This window comes from Papio anubis, chromosome 1, assembly GCF_008728515.1.
Source record: "Papio anubis isolate 15944 chromosome 1, Panubis1.0, whole genome shotgun sequence".
NCBI classification, from domain to species: domain Eukaryota; kingdom Metazoa; phylum Chordata; class Mammalia; order Primates; family Cercopithecidae; genus Papio; species Papio anubis.
Genome location: NC_044976.1, coordinates 13,739,867 through 13,753,673, shown reverse-complemented (window position 1 = coordinate 13,753,673; position 13,807 = coordinate 13,739,867). Strand labels below are relative to the sequence as shown.

Here is a 13,807-nt window from a genome sequence, read left to right as displayed (position 1 = left end):
AATCAGGCCGGGTGCGGTGGCTCACGCTTGTAATCCCAGCACTTTGGGAGGCCAAGGCAGGCAGATCGCTTGAGGCTAGGAGTTCAAGACCAGCCTGGCCAACATGGTGAAACCCCGTCTCTACTAGAGATACAAAAAATTAGCCAGGCGTGGTGGTGTGCGCCTATAATCCCAGCTACTTGGGAGGCTGAGGCATGAGAATTGCTTGAACCCGGGAGGCAGAGGTTGCACTGAGCCAAGATCATGCCGCTGTACTGCAGACTGGGAGACAGAAAAAAAGAAAATCAAATAGCCACTGGCAGTTGAATGGAGCCTGTGGCTGGGGCTGCTCTTTCAATTTTCCCCAATAGGAAGCCACAGAGAAGTTCTGCCAGAAGTAGGCTGACATTTTAACAGACCCAGGGTGACCCAACCACAGATCCTCTCTGCAATGAAGCTTGAATTTTTCTCCCGAGCCCCATGGCCTCAAAGTCTCTAAATTCAAGGATCTTCCCCAGGCCTTTGCTGTTGACATCTTGGGGCATTTTTTTTTTTTTTTTTTTGAGACAGAGTCTCGCTCTGTGGCTCAGGCTGGAGTGCAGTGGCCGGATCTCACCTCACCGCAAGCTCCGCCTCCCGGGTTTACACCATTCTCCTGCCTCAGCCTCCCGAGTAGCTGGGACTACAGGCGCCTGCCACCTTGCCCGGCTAGTTTTTTGCATTTTTTAGTAGAGACGGGGTTTCACAGTGTTAGCCAGGATGGTCTCGATCTCCTGACCTCATGATCCGCCCGTCTCGGCCTCCAAAAGTGCTGGGATGACAGGCTTGAGCCACCGCGCCCGGCCCATCTTGGGGCATTTGACTCAAGTGACTCCTTGGAGACCCTGCTCCTCATCCCCACCCCTGGAGGCATTACTTGGGGGCAAACCTCAGTGATGCTCTGGGAGAGGCTGCAGGACACAGCTGTGCCAGAGACTGCAGCGATGGATGGGCAAGGATTTTACTTGAGGAGTCGATGTTGATGAAAAACAAATACCCAAACAGAAGAAGGGGCACAAGTGGCAGCAGAGACAGTAGCAACAGCTGCCATTTACTCGGCAATAATTCCACAGGCCAGGCCCTCCATTATACACTAGATCTGAGCCCACAGCTGCCCCTTCGAGAAGGGAGGTAGTGATAGGTCTGCTGCAGCCAGGAAGTAGCCCTGCTTGGATTCGAACTCATGTCTCATCTGGCTGCAAAGCCCGCACTCCCCTGTGCTGTGTCAGGACTGAGGAATTCATGAAAGCAGACATGAAAAAGGATCAGGGATCTGAGGGTGACCACAAGCTAAACATGAATCCACAAATGTGGCAGAGCTTTCCCAAACGCTAGTTCGGACATATTAACAGAAGTAGAACATCTTCAATGAGGGAGGGAGAAGTCCTCCCCTTAGGCTACCGTGGCTGGAGAACAGTGGTTCTGGCCACCTCTGGAGAACAGCGGTTCTGGCCACCTCCCTTTAGGAAGAAAATGGGTGATGGGTGACAAACTCAAATGCCTATGAAGCCTAGACAGATACCAAAAAATGACGTGGGCTGTGTTTAATGCAATAGGGAGTGGTGAAAACTGTGGCAAACTGCTGCTACCCGGTAGGGCTTCTAGTCCATTTTTGCTAAGTAGAAACAAGGGCTAGATTTTCTGACTTTTCGGGAGTGGATGGAAATCTGAACTTTTAAGTAGATTCTATGAATTCAAAGTAAAATATTCTGGGGCCAAACGTAACCTCCACAGACCCTGTTTAGTCGCTGAGCTTCCCAGTCTGTGACTTCTGGAGAGCAGCACAGGCCACAGGAGGGGGCCAGCACCAGGTTCCAGTCCTGTGAGGGGCCTGAGGAACAAGGGTGCTTGGGCCTGGGGAGGAGCAGATGCAGGGCACGGGCGCCTCTATTTTCACACATCTGAGTCATCGTGTGGAAGAGGAAGTGGACGTACCTCGTGGGAGCGCAGGGGAGGGCGGAGGATTGATACTCTTCTGGGGCATAAGAGTTTGACCCAACTCAACCTAAAGGGAAAACTTTCTGTTGGCCTGAGGCATCCATGCTGGGATGGACTGCCCTGGGGTGGAGAACATTCCTCAGTGGTGGTGCTCAAGGCTGGATGCTGGTGGAGGGTCCATGCAGCCCTGAGGTCCCATGACTCTGTCATTCTACCGTTTCTGTGCTTTGGAACACAGAATATGCCCATGTCACCATTCCTACCTGTCTCCCAAGTGCTCTCTCTGACTGTGTTTTACACTGTTTATAGTTTTTTCCCAGCTGGTTGTCAAGGCTACAACTCTGGGGTTCCCTTGAGTCTCCCACGCTTCCCGAAGTAGCTGAGTCCACCCAAACGCAAACTCCATGAGGAAGGCTCCACCACACTCTCACCCCCATCATCAACGGCTCTGAACTTAATTCCACATGGCCCTGAAGCCGACTGGGGCTCAGCCGACTCTATCTCCCCGGGCATACCTCCTTCTGGTGGGCCAAGCGTTTCTCCAGCTCTTGGACTCTTGTCTGCTCTTCCTCTAATGCTTCCTTCACTCTGTTCTTCTCCTGGGTAATGCTTTCCGCCAAAGCCTGAGTCAAGGATCATTGTTTAATAGACATGGTTACCGTGGCAGGAATTTGGACTCTGCCAGGCACCACATAGGTTACCTCTTCCCTCTTGACTGCACCTCCCTGGGGGGGGCTGTGGGCGGCACAGCCCTGGAACTCAGAGCCAGCGGGCCCAGACCAGAGCCCCAGATCCACCCTTCTTAGCTGCGGGGCCTTGATGTGGGCTCGAGCTGACTCTGTCTCCCTGAGCCACGTACCTTCTTCTGCTGGGCCAGGAGGCTCTCCAGCTCTTGCATTCTCTTCCGTTCTTCCTCCAAAGTCTCTTTCGCTCTGTTTCTCTCTTGCGTAATGCGCTCCTCCAAAGCCTGGAAACCAATGACTGTTGTTTAATAGACATGGTTACCATGGCAGGAATTTGGACACTGCCAGGCACTGCATGGGCTACCTCTTCACTCCTCACCACACTCCCCAGGGGAGGCTGTGGGCAGCAGAGTCTAGCAGCTCGGAGCATGTGCTCTGGAGTCAGGAGACCCAGGGTAGAGCCCCAGGTTGATCCTTTCCAGCTGTAAGACACTGGGGAAGTAAAGCTACCAGAGCCTCAGTTGCCCTGCCTGTACAATGGAGACAGTAATAGTCTTCCTGTGTTGGGTTGATGTGAGGGGTGGATGGGATGACGAGCACGAAATGGCTGGCACAGTGACAACCACGCTTCCCACCTTACAGATGAGGAAACAGGCTTACATGAAGGAATCCACCCAGTTTACTAGTAAATCACATGAGTAGGGATTCTAACTCTGACCCATTTGATTCTGAAGCCTGTGTTCTAAACCAGAGGTTAGCAAACAACGGTTTAGAGACCAAATCTGGTCTGTTTTTGTGAATAAAGTTTTATTGGAACACTCTGTGCTTGCTGTGTATTGTCTATGGCTGCTTTTGCAGAAGAGCAGAGAGCATATGACCTGCAAAACTGAAAATATTTACTATCTGGCCCTTTATGGGACAATTTGGCCAATCCCTGATCTAACACATCGGTGTGTGCACAAATCAAGTGACTGTTGTCAACAACTGGTAATAAGAAAAGAATGCTAGATTGATAGAGGAACCCAGACTTTTTTTTCCCCTCTTTGAAACAAAGTCCTCAAACAAGTCAAGATTCATGAGAGGGAGGCTACTTAATGAGCCTGGACACATGTTTTTTCGGAAAGGGCAGGTGATGGGAGTCAGAAAGGCTAAGGAAGGCTCACATAAAGTCAGGACACCTGGCACTGATGTCCAAGAGGTAACTTTCCAAGGAGTCCCCAGGGTCAAGTCCATCAATCCGACTGTCAGAGGAAGGGTGACCTTCGAGTGTCACAGTCTGTCTGGCAGGGACCTGATGTCGCTTCCTCCCTCTGCAAGGACAGTGGGGTGCATCGAGGTTTGCAGGTTTAAAAGAGGGGCTGACGCCAGCTCTTAGAACACTCTGCCAGGCCAGTGTCGCCATGGGTGTCTAGGAAGACTAGGCAGGCGCCCAACGCAGTGTTTAACACGGTGGGGCTGAAATACCAGACCCTGACAAGGGAAAAAGTCCATCCAAAATTAAAAAGAGAAAATAAGGCATTTGGAATGCCGATGTTAAAAGGAGAAGGTAATCAGAGAAGAGAAAAGGAAGTCGGTGGAGAGTTCTGTGAACATCCTGAAGATTTCTAGGTACTTTCTGGTTTTATTTTCTTCTCTGTGGAACAGTGCTGGCTTCTTCCATATCTAAATGCCCTTCAAAATGTGCCCGTCTTGATTTATAGCTATCATTAATATTACCTTTATGCGGATTGCACATGATTTGGTCAGATGGCTCTTCCTTTTTAATCTTTTATTTTGCAAATGCAGAAAAGCAGAGAAAGAGGCAAAGAGAAGGGGGAGGAGGAGGAGACCGATGTCTTGGGGTAACTGGACACACATGTGAGGATGGAGATGAAAGGGGGAGAGGTCTGGAGGGCAGGTGTGTGTGGCAGAGGAGCTGGGGAAAGACGGAGAAGGTGGCAGGTCCAGTCCTCTTCTGGGGAAGAAAGGAGAGATCTGGGAAGAGTTGAGGTCTGGTGGATCTGGGGCTGCTATCTTGCGGGGGCTGTGAGCAGGGTCAGCACGCACAGGCTGCTCCACACCCACCCACGACAGTGGTTCGCAACTGTGGCTGCACTTTGCAACCAACCGGGAGTGCTTAGAAATCCCAGAGCAGGGGCCGCACCCTCACCCCACTTAGATCACAATGCGGAGAGTCGGTGAGGAGAGGTGCAAGGCATTAGTAATCTTTAATCTCCTAAATGACAAAAGTCATAAAGACGGTAAAATTCATGGGAGGGGTCCCTGAATATCAAAAAGGGCCAACCCTTGGGTACGGCGGCTCATGCCTGTAATCCCAGAACTTTCGGAGGCTGAGGTGGGAGGATCACTTGATGCCAGGAGTTTGAGACCAGTCTGGGCAACACAGAGAGACCCCATTTCTACAAAAAATAAAAATATTAGCTGGGTGTGGTGGTGTGTGCCTGTGGCCCCAGCTACTTGAGAGGCTGAGGTGGGAGGATCACTTGAGTCCAGGAGCTCAAGACCAGACTGGGCAACAGAGCAAGATCCCATCTCTACCAAAAAAAAAAATTATCTGGGTGTAGTGCCATATGCTTGTGGTCCCAGCTACTTGGGAGGCTGAGGTGGGAGGACTACTGCAGCCTGGAAGTTTGAGGTTGCAGTGAGCTGTGATCACACCACTGCACTCCAGCCTGGGCAACAGAGCAAGACCCCATCTTAACAAAAAAAAGGGCCAACTCTAGGACAGTGATGAGAATCAGCTCATTAAATAATACAGTTTCCCGGCCCTCTCCAGATGTTCTGATTTAACGGGTCTGGCGTGGGGACCAAGATCTGTATTTTTAGCAAAACATCTGGGTGGTTCTGATCAGGAAACTTTGGGAAAATCTTCCTCTAAGACTTCGCCCTAAGAAAATGTGGATCTGCAGACTGGTAGCGTCAGCACCATCTGGGAGCTTGTTGGAAATCTAGCGTCTCAGGCCTGCTGAGACAGAATCTGCATCTTAACCAGATCCCCAGAAAATTCACGGGCACCTTTGAGTTTTAGAGATGCTGCTGTCTTCTAACTGGCCTGGTTTCTAGAAAAGTCAGTAGCAATTTTGGCCATTTGTTTTCCCTGATATGTATAAAGAGAAAGCAAAAGACTGAAATTTGTCATCTGAAGTTGATCTTGTGCACATTTAGAAACAGTCTGTCAGCTACAAACCAGGACCTGCAGCGATGACTCAGATTTTATAAAGCTGACTGCAATGTGTACACAAACAAGGCACCGTTTCCTGAAATTTCAATCACGCTGCCTTTTCAAGCTGATTTTGCTGTGAGTTTTAGAATTCAAACTTCATGTTAAATCCTCCCCACTTATTCACCCTGTTTAATTAATTTAGTTTCACGGCACCAAACAGAGTAGCTGAGATTTGTCTAAGTACATATGCCCTCAATTTCCCATATAAAAGACCATTTCATCAATTTTCAGTAGTAAAGCAAATGACAGGGACCACCTTACCGCCTTCTCTTCCGTCAGTTGCCTGATTTTGGCTTTCAGCTTCTCCTCTTGCTCTAGCCTCTCCTCGTTCAGCTGCTTCTTCTCTGCCAGATGCTCCCGCAGCTTTTCTTGCAGTAAAGACTGCTGAGTTTCTTGAGAACTGTTGAACTTGATCTGAAATGAGAGAAAAGTAAACCGATGCTGATGGGGGACAGGCCTAACTAAAGAGTCTTTCCACATTTGTTTACCAATTGTTTACCTTTCATGGGACAAAGGTTTACCCAAAAGTTTCTTAAAATCACAGAACACCACAGCATGCAGTGGTTAAGAATTCAGACTCTGGATCTAGAAAGAATCCCAGCTCTAATTGTTTCTAGACACTTCCTCATTTAGAAAATGAAGTTAATAACAGTATTGACCTTTTAGAGTTGTGAGGATTAAGTGAGATAATGATGGAAAGCTTTTAGCAGTGCTGAGCACATAGTAGGTATCTAGTAAGTGGTAGGTGGGTGTGAGAAAAAAAAAAAGCAGTCACTTAGGAGCCAGGAGGCTTGAACATTTGTCTTGATTCTTCGCCCATTAGCTGTGTGACACTGAAATTGTCCTTATCTGAAAAATGAGGAGAAGGGACTAGACCAGGGGTTGACAAACTACAGCCCACAGGCCACATCGGGTCCACTGCATACTTTTGTAAATAAGGTGGCTTTTTTTTTATTTTTTATTTTTTTCTGAGCTGGTGTCTTGCTCTGTTGCCCAGGCTGGAGTGCAGGGACATGATCTTGGCTCCCTGCAAATTCACCTCCTGGCTTCAAGTGATTCTCCTGCCTCAGCCTCCTGAGTGGCTGGGATTACAGGTGCCCACCACCACACCTGGCTAAGTTTGGTATTTTGAGTAGAGATGGGGGTTTCACCATGTTGGCCAGGCTGGTCTTGAACTCCTGACCTCAGGAGATCCAACCACCTCGGACTCCCAAAGTGCTGGGGATTACAGGCATGAGCCACCGTGCCCGCCATAGATAAAGTTTTATTGGAACCGTGGCATACTTATCATGCCCATTGCCTACATATTGTCTATGGCTACTTTCATTTTACTGTAGTAGAGTGGAAGAGGTATGAATATGGTCTGCAAAGCATAAAATATTTACCATCTAGCCCTTTACAGAGAAAGTTGCCAATCCCTGGACTCAAGCCTCTGTGGCTGATTGGCACGGTGGTCCCTTCTTCACCCCACTCTATCCATGTCTAGGGCTATGTAACTTGCAGTGCCTGCCCATATTTTGCCTCCAGACACTGAACTCAGCCATGTGACTTGCTCTGGCCAATGGGATCTTAGCAGACACAACACAAGCAGAAGATTGAAAAACACTATGTGATTGGGCCACTTTCTCTTCTACCTCTGCAGTCTCCGTAAGAACAGCCTAGGTTTGCTTGCTGGAGGATGAGGGACACGTGGAGCTGAGTCGCCCCAGCTGAGGCCAGTCTAGATCAACCAAAGGCCAGCTAACACCCAGACAAGTGGGCAGGCCCATCTAAGGTCAGCAGAGCCACCTTGCCACTGACCCCAGACACGTGAGCAGTAAATAGCAACTGCTGAATGCCGCTGAAGTTTTGTGGTTATTATATAACACTCTTATGGCTATAGTTATCAGAATGATATAACCCCTAAAGCTCATTTGCCTCTAGAATATTTCTTTTCTTTTAGTAATTCTGCTGCCTGTACTATAGATAGCTGTATTTTATCCACTGGATTTAACAAACACAGTTTTCAAAATCTGATGGCATTAAGGCCAGGCACAGTGGCTCACACCTGTAATCCCAGCACTTTGGGAAGCTGAGGTGGGTGGATCACTTGAGGTCAGGAGTTCAAGAGCAGCCTGGCCAACATAATGAAACCCCATCTCTACTAAAAATACAAAAATTAGCAAGGCATGGTAGCAGGCGCCTGTAATCCCAGCTACTTGGAAGGCTAAGGCAGAAGAATCAATTGAACCCAGGAGGCAGAGGCTGCAGTGAGCCGAGATTGCGCCACTGTACTCCAGTCTGGGCAACAGAGCGAGACTCGGGAAAAAAAAAAAAAATCTGATGGCGTTAAGTCTTCTGCGCCTTTGACAGAGGAAAACAAACAGTGTGGTTGGCCCAGGAGGCCAGACAGACGGCAGCACCCTGTCCTTGTCCTTACCCTCCTGGGAGATCTTAGCCAACCTTTTCTGTATCTCTTTGTGTGCAAACAGAGAAATCGTTTCACCTGTTGGAGGGTGTGGACTGACTAGCTGATAAAGAAAAAACAGGTTTCAAATGCACAGTGCTATATAAATGCCAAGCAGGGGCCGAAATGAACTTTGGAAAAAAAGAAATTAAAAGCATTACCTGAAGTTCCTGGGTCTGGCTCATAAGTTTTTTATAATGTTCCAGAAGATATATCAGATACAAAGAGAACCCTTAAAAAAACAGAAGCAGGAAGAATGTAAGTATCAATTCAATTCAACTCCAAAGCTTGCAGACAGGTGGATGAAGGCAACGTTGCCATCCCATCAAAACAACATGAGCTGTCATCCAACCTGTGGTTTTAAAGTCGTTGATAGGCAGCCGGGCACGGTGGCTTAGGCTAGACATGGTGGCTCACGCCTGTAACCCCAGCACTTTGGGAGGCTGAGATGGGCAGATCACCTGAGGTCAGGAGCTCGAGACTAGCCTGGCTGGCCAACATGATAAAACCCCATCTCCACTAAAAATACAAAAACTAGCTGGGTGTGGTGGCGCATGTTTGTAATTCCAGCTCCTTGGGAGGCTGAGGCATGAGAATCACTTGAACCTCGAAGGCAGAGGTTGCAGTGAGCCCAGATTGTGCCACTGCATTCCAGCTCGGGCAACAGACAGAGACTCGGTCTCAAAAAAATAAAAATAAACATAAACATAAAAATAAAAAAAGGAGTTGATAAGCCTTGGTTGAGCTCACATCCAACTTTCTTTTTGGAGGTGGAAAATAAACCATCAACAGAACACTTATTAACTGTCTACCCTGTGTAAAGCATGGTGCTGAGTGTGGGGCATGGTCAAAAGCCAAGACCTCCAGGGGCTTGCAGTTCAGTCCGACAGACAAGGTGTAAATGCCTGCTGGAAACACGCAATGACCTCAGGTGGCGTGTAAGTGACTGCTGAAGGAGAGGCGAGGGTGAGGGTCTCAGAGGAGGGAGACATCATTCCTGGAGTGAGCGAGTAAGGCCACTTGGTTGAAGAACCACTGGGTGTGGGTGCTGTTGGGTGGGCAGAATTCAGCGAGCCAGGGGAGGGTGCTTCAGAACAGGGGTGTGTGGGGCTGAATGATGACCTCCTACGATTCCAGGTCCGAATCCCTGGAACCTGTGGGTGTGACCGTACGGGGCAAAAGGAGCTTGGCAAATATGATTTAAGTTCAGGATTTCGAGGTGCGGTGTTATCCTGGATTATCTGGGTGGACCCAATGTCATCACATGGCTTCTTATAAGAAGGAGACAGAGGGAGGTTTGACCACAGACAGAGGGGAAGGTGATGTGATGGAAGGAGAGAGACCGGAAGATGCCACGTCACTGGCTTTGAAGATGGAGGAAGAGGCCACGAGCCAAGGAATGCAAGGAATGAAGCTCTAGAGGCTGAAGAAGGCCAGGAAATGGATGCCGCCCTAGAGCCTCCGGAAGGAACTTTAACTCGGTGAAACCGAATTAATCCTGAACGCTAAGAGAATAATGTGTTGTTTTAAGCCACTCTCTTGTGGTCATTTGTTACAATAGTCACAGGAAGCCATAGCTTCGTACAGGGATGTGGGGGTGGTGGGGGTGGGTTAGGAAAAGGCAGTGCTCCTCCGGGGAAGTGCTGAGCTTACTTGGGCTGGAGTAGATGATGGGAGAGGGAGGAGCAGATGGTGGAGAAGGCGTGGAAGGGTGAGGTGAAGCTGTGACAGGCCTGCAACCATCACCTTGAGAGAGGAAACTTGATTTAAACATGATTGAAAGGTGCCCAGTGGGTCCCCATTTTATAGATGAGGCAGTGGCGTTCTGAGACGCGGGCCTGCCCGACGCCACACAGCAGGCCAGTGGCTGAGCCAAGACTAATTGGTGTGACTCAGGGTCTGAGTCACTATTCTAGCAGCTGGCAGAACAGTGAAGTAGCCTGATGAAGAGTGTTGTGTGTGTGTGTGTGTGTGTGTGTGTGTGTGTGTGTGTGTGTGTTTCTTTTGCAGAAAAATAACTGGGCTGCATTCGAGAGGCTGGAGCTGGCTGGGCGGCTTTGCTGCAGCACTGCTGATAGGTCCGGCCACATTGCTGGTATTGCACTGCTGACATTGTTGAGTCTGTGCCGTGGGGGCTGTCTTAGGCACTGTGGGATGGTTAGTAGCATCCCTGGTCTCTACCCACTGGATGCCAGGGGCACCCCCACTCACCCCACCCCAGTTGTGACAACCAAAAATGTCACCAGACGATCCTGGATGTTGCCTGTGATAAGCTCCCCTCCTCCGAGTGAGAGGCAGGGAGCTCTGCTAAGGGCCCGAGAGACGCCCAGGAATTCAGTGCTGATCCTCTAACCGAGGGTGGGAGAAGCGAGGAGGAGAAGGAAGAAAGGGAAAGCATTTCAAAGCGGTAGAATGATGGCCGCGCCATCAGATGGGAGAGAGACAGGGTGGGGTTGGGGTGGGGTGTGGCAGGGGGAGAGGAGCCCCCAGGCTGTTTCAGACATGCTGAATTGGAGGCACGGGCGGGACTCGAGGGAGGGATGGTCAGCGGAGAGCTGGACATGCTGACTGGCAAGGCCGGCCCAGCCCAGCCCATCCAGGGTCCTCGTGTGAATGAAGAAAGAGGCCCCCTTCTTCCTGGTGGCCATGGCCCCCAGCCAGGGACCCCACCTGCTGCCTTGGCTGGACTCCCTGCACCATCTTCCCGGCAGCCCCTTCTGCAGAGGTGTCCGTATGGATAACACATAGTAGTGGCTGGGGAAGCCCGGAAGTGCAGAGTTTCTTTGTGAGAAAGGAGATGGGGTGGACCAAGGGCTGACTGCACAGGAGAAAACACCCTCGTTAGGGACAGGAGTTGGTGAAGGGGGCTGCTGGGAATGAATGGAAAAGATCAGGAGGGAAGCAGAGTGCCCCAGGGCCTGAAGAGCTGAGGGGCAAAAGGGTTCAAAAAAGAGAACGAAGAGTGTTGGGCAGGTCAGAGACACAGTCCCCAAGAGGGTGGTGGCCCAGTCAGTGCTGCAGGGGGCCCACGTCAGTTACTTGGCAGAAAGGCCAAGAAGTTGGCAATGAAGACCAAGGGTGCAACATGCTTCTTAAAGATCACAGGTGAAGACAGGAGTAAGAGCAATTGAAAAGGAGCAAAAGAAGCGATGGATTCCAGAGAAGAATGATTTTTTCAGGATGGTAGAGCCATCTTGAAGTGCCCCTTCGATGGCAAAGGGAAGGAACTAAGAGGAAAAGAAAGGCCGCAGACGCCAAAGAAAGAAGAATTTTGTGCACAAGGTCCCTGGGAAGGAGAGGAAAGGGGAGACAGGGCAGGGTACGTGCTGCATCTAGGAGGAAGACCTCGTGGGGATGATGGAGGGAAGGAATAAAAGATGGACACAGAGAGAGAAAGGAAGCGAGGAGAACATGCTTGTGCATGGGGCAATGCACCATTCGGAGGATTTCCAGCACAGAAACGTGAGAACAGCAATATTATAATAATAGCACACCTCCTGTATGCCAGTGCTATGCCAAGAGTCTGATACATCTTTTTAATCATTATAAACAACCTGGCAAGGAAGTGTGTTCATATTTATAGGTGAAACGACAGAAGCTCCCCAAGGTTAAGCTACAGAGCTGGTAAGTGGTAAATCAGAATTCAGACCTAGGTCTGTCACTCTCTTTTCAAAGGGTCTGGAGGCTTGAGAGTACAGGGTTTGGGTTGGTGCATTGGGGAGGTGCATTGCAAGGATACCAAGATGGCGGAGGAGGTGAGATGGCTGGGCTGACATTGGCTTGGCCCATTGGACCTGGTGAATACAGACATCTGTGGAGGCTCTGTTGGGATAAGTCTGGGATTTTGCTTGGCTGCAACGTGTGACCCAGGAACCAAAGGAGAAGAATGAAATCATAGTTGGGATCTGAGGAGGACTGAGGGAGTTGAGGATGCTGAAGGGGAGGCCAGTATTTGATCACCTTTCTATTTCTAGATGAGATGACTAACTGTAATCATAATGGGCGTTTGCTCTTTGGGGGAAGCAACAAGTCTTTCTCATACTTCTGTTTACAAAAGTTATATATGTTGCAGAAATTCACAATGTGGGAAGTGTTTGCTGCTGCGTCTTCCTGTTCTGCATGGTGGCTGGCACACAGGGGCCCTCAACGAACAGTTGTTGAACAACTGAATGGAAGTCAAGGTCCAATGCAATCCCACCCTGCTGCGATAATACTCCTAACAGTTTGATGTCTTTTTCTCAAGGTTGTTCTTTTGCTCAGATACTGACATCTAAAAAAAAATAAAAGCACACTAAGCATATTGTACTGCAACTTGCTTTCTTTTCATTTAAAGACACAGTGTATCTTGGATATCTCAGTGGTTTGCCATGCATGCAGGAAAAGTCCTTTGTTTGTAACAAAGTCTTGCAGAAATAGACACAAACGATGGAGCTTGCAGAGAAAAATGTAAAAAGTCCTTTCCTTCCCTTATCAGAGGAACCCTGAGAAACCAGGCAGGAGGAGTATTCAGCTGACTTTCAAGGTGCTGCTTAAACATTCGTATCCTCCCAGCTGAACCACAAAGCAAATCCTCCACCCTTCCGAACACACTGGACCCCACCAGGCCTCAGCTTGTGGGTTACACATGACATCTCACACAAACACTGCAAGTTGTTTCCCTGACGTTTAGCCCACCTGGATTCCTCTGGGGGATTCGTTTCAGGACTTACGTCCTAGTTTGTGACGTGTGTTTTATCTCTTAGGAGGATGTTCTAAGAGGCAGGTAGCCCAGTGGTCAAGAGCAGGCGGTTTGAGATTGGAGGGGCGTGGACTGGGTTGTAGCTTGGTCACCTGGCAGTCGGGACACCAGAGCCACTGTCACGACTCTAAGGAGGAGGCCTCTAGAAAGGGCTGTTGGCTTCAACCCAATTGAGGGCTCACAGCTAAGGAAACACCATTTGCTGCTAAATGGAGACAGGGCAGAGGCTCCAAAGGATGTCACCTGGGTGCAAGTAAACCAGGCTATGTGGCCCACATGCCTGCCTGGCTGGTGGCTACCCATGTTTAGGTCAGATTAAGTCAACAAGTATTGGAGGCTGACAATGACAGCAGCCCCCACCAAGTATAAGCTGCCTGTGACCAGCGCTGCCATGCGTGTATCCCATCACTCAGTCCTCATATGCCCCTAAGAGACTGGATGGCCATTTCATGAGCAAGTAAATGGAGACACAGCCACATCATGTAACTGCCCACATAGCTAGTAGGTGCACAGCTGAAATTCAGGCCTTGGCAGTAGGTCCCCAGTGTCCCAGCTTGGAACGTTACTGTGATACAGATGAGGCTTTCTGTGGTTATGGCTCAGGGTAGGAATCAGAGGCAGTTTACCTTAGGGAAAGACGACTCTCAGCTCTGTCGCTGGCCGAGCCGATGACAGCACCCATTCTCGAGGGACTGGGCACGTGCCTGGTACCTTGGTACATCTTCAGAGGAAGTGTGTATGTGTGTAGGGGGTGGGGGTGA

General features: G+C 49.6%; 1 protein-coding gene across 1 annotated transcript in view; it reads right to left on the bottom strand.

Moving 5' to 3' along the window:
• Positions 1-13,807, bottom strand: part of FHAD1 (forkhead associated phosphopeptide binding domain 1) — a 158,723-nt gene that overhangs the window by 49,542 nt on the left and 95,374 nt on the right. Inside the window, 4 exon segments of the mRNA XM_009198678.4 lie at positions 2,472-2,579; positions 2,816-2,923; positions 6,124-6,276; positions 8,470-8,540. Coding sequence (XP_009196942.1) covers positions 2,472-2,579; positions 2,816-2,923; positions 6,124-6,276; positions 8,470-8,540 — 440 coding nt within the window.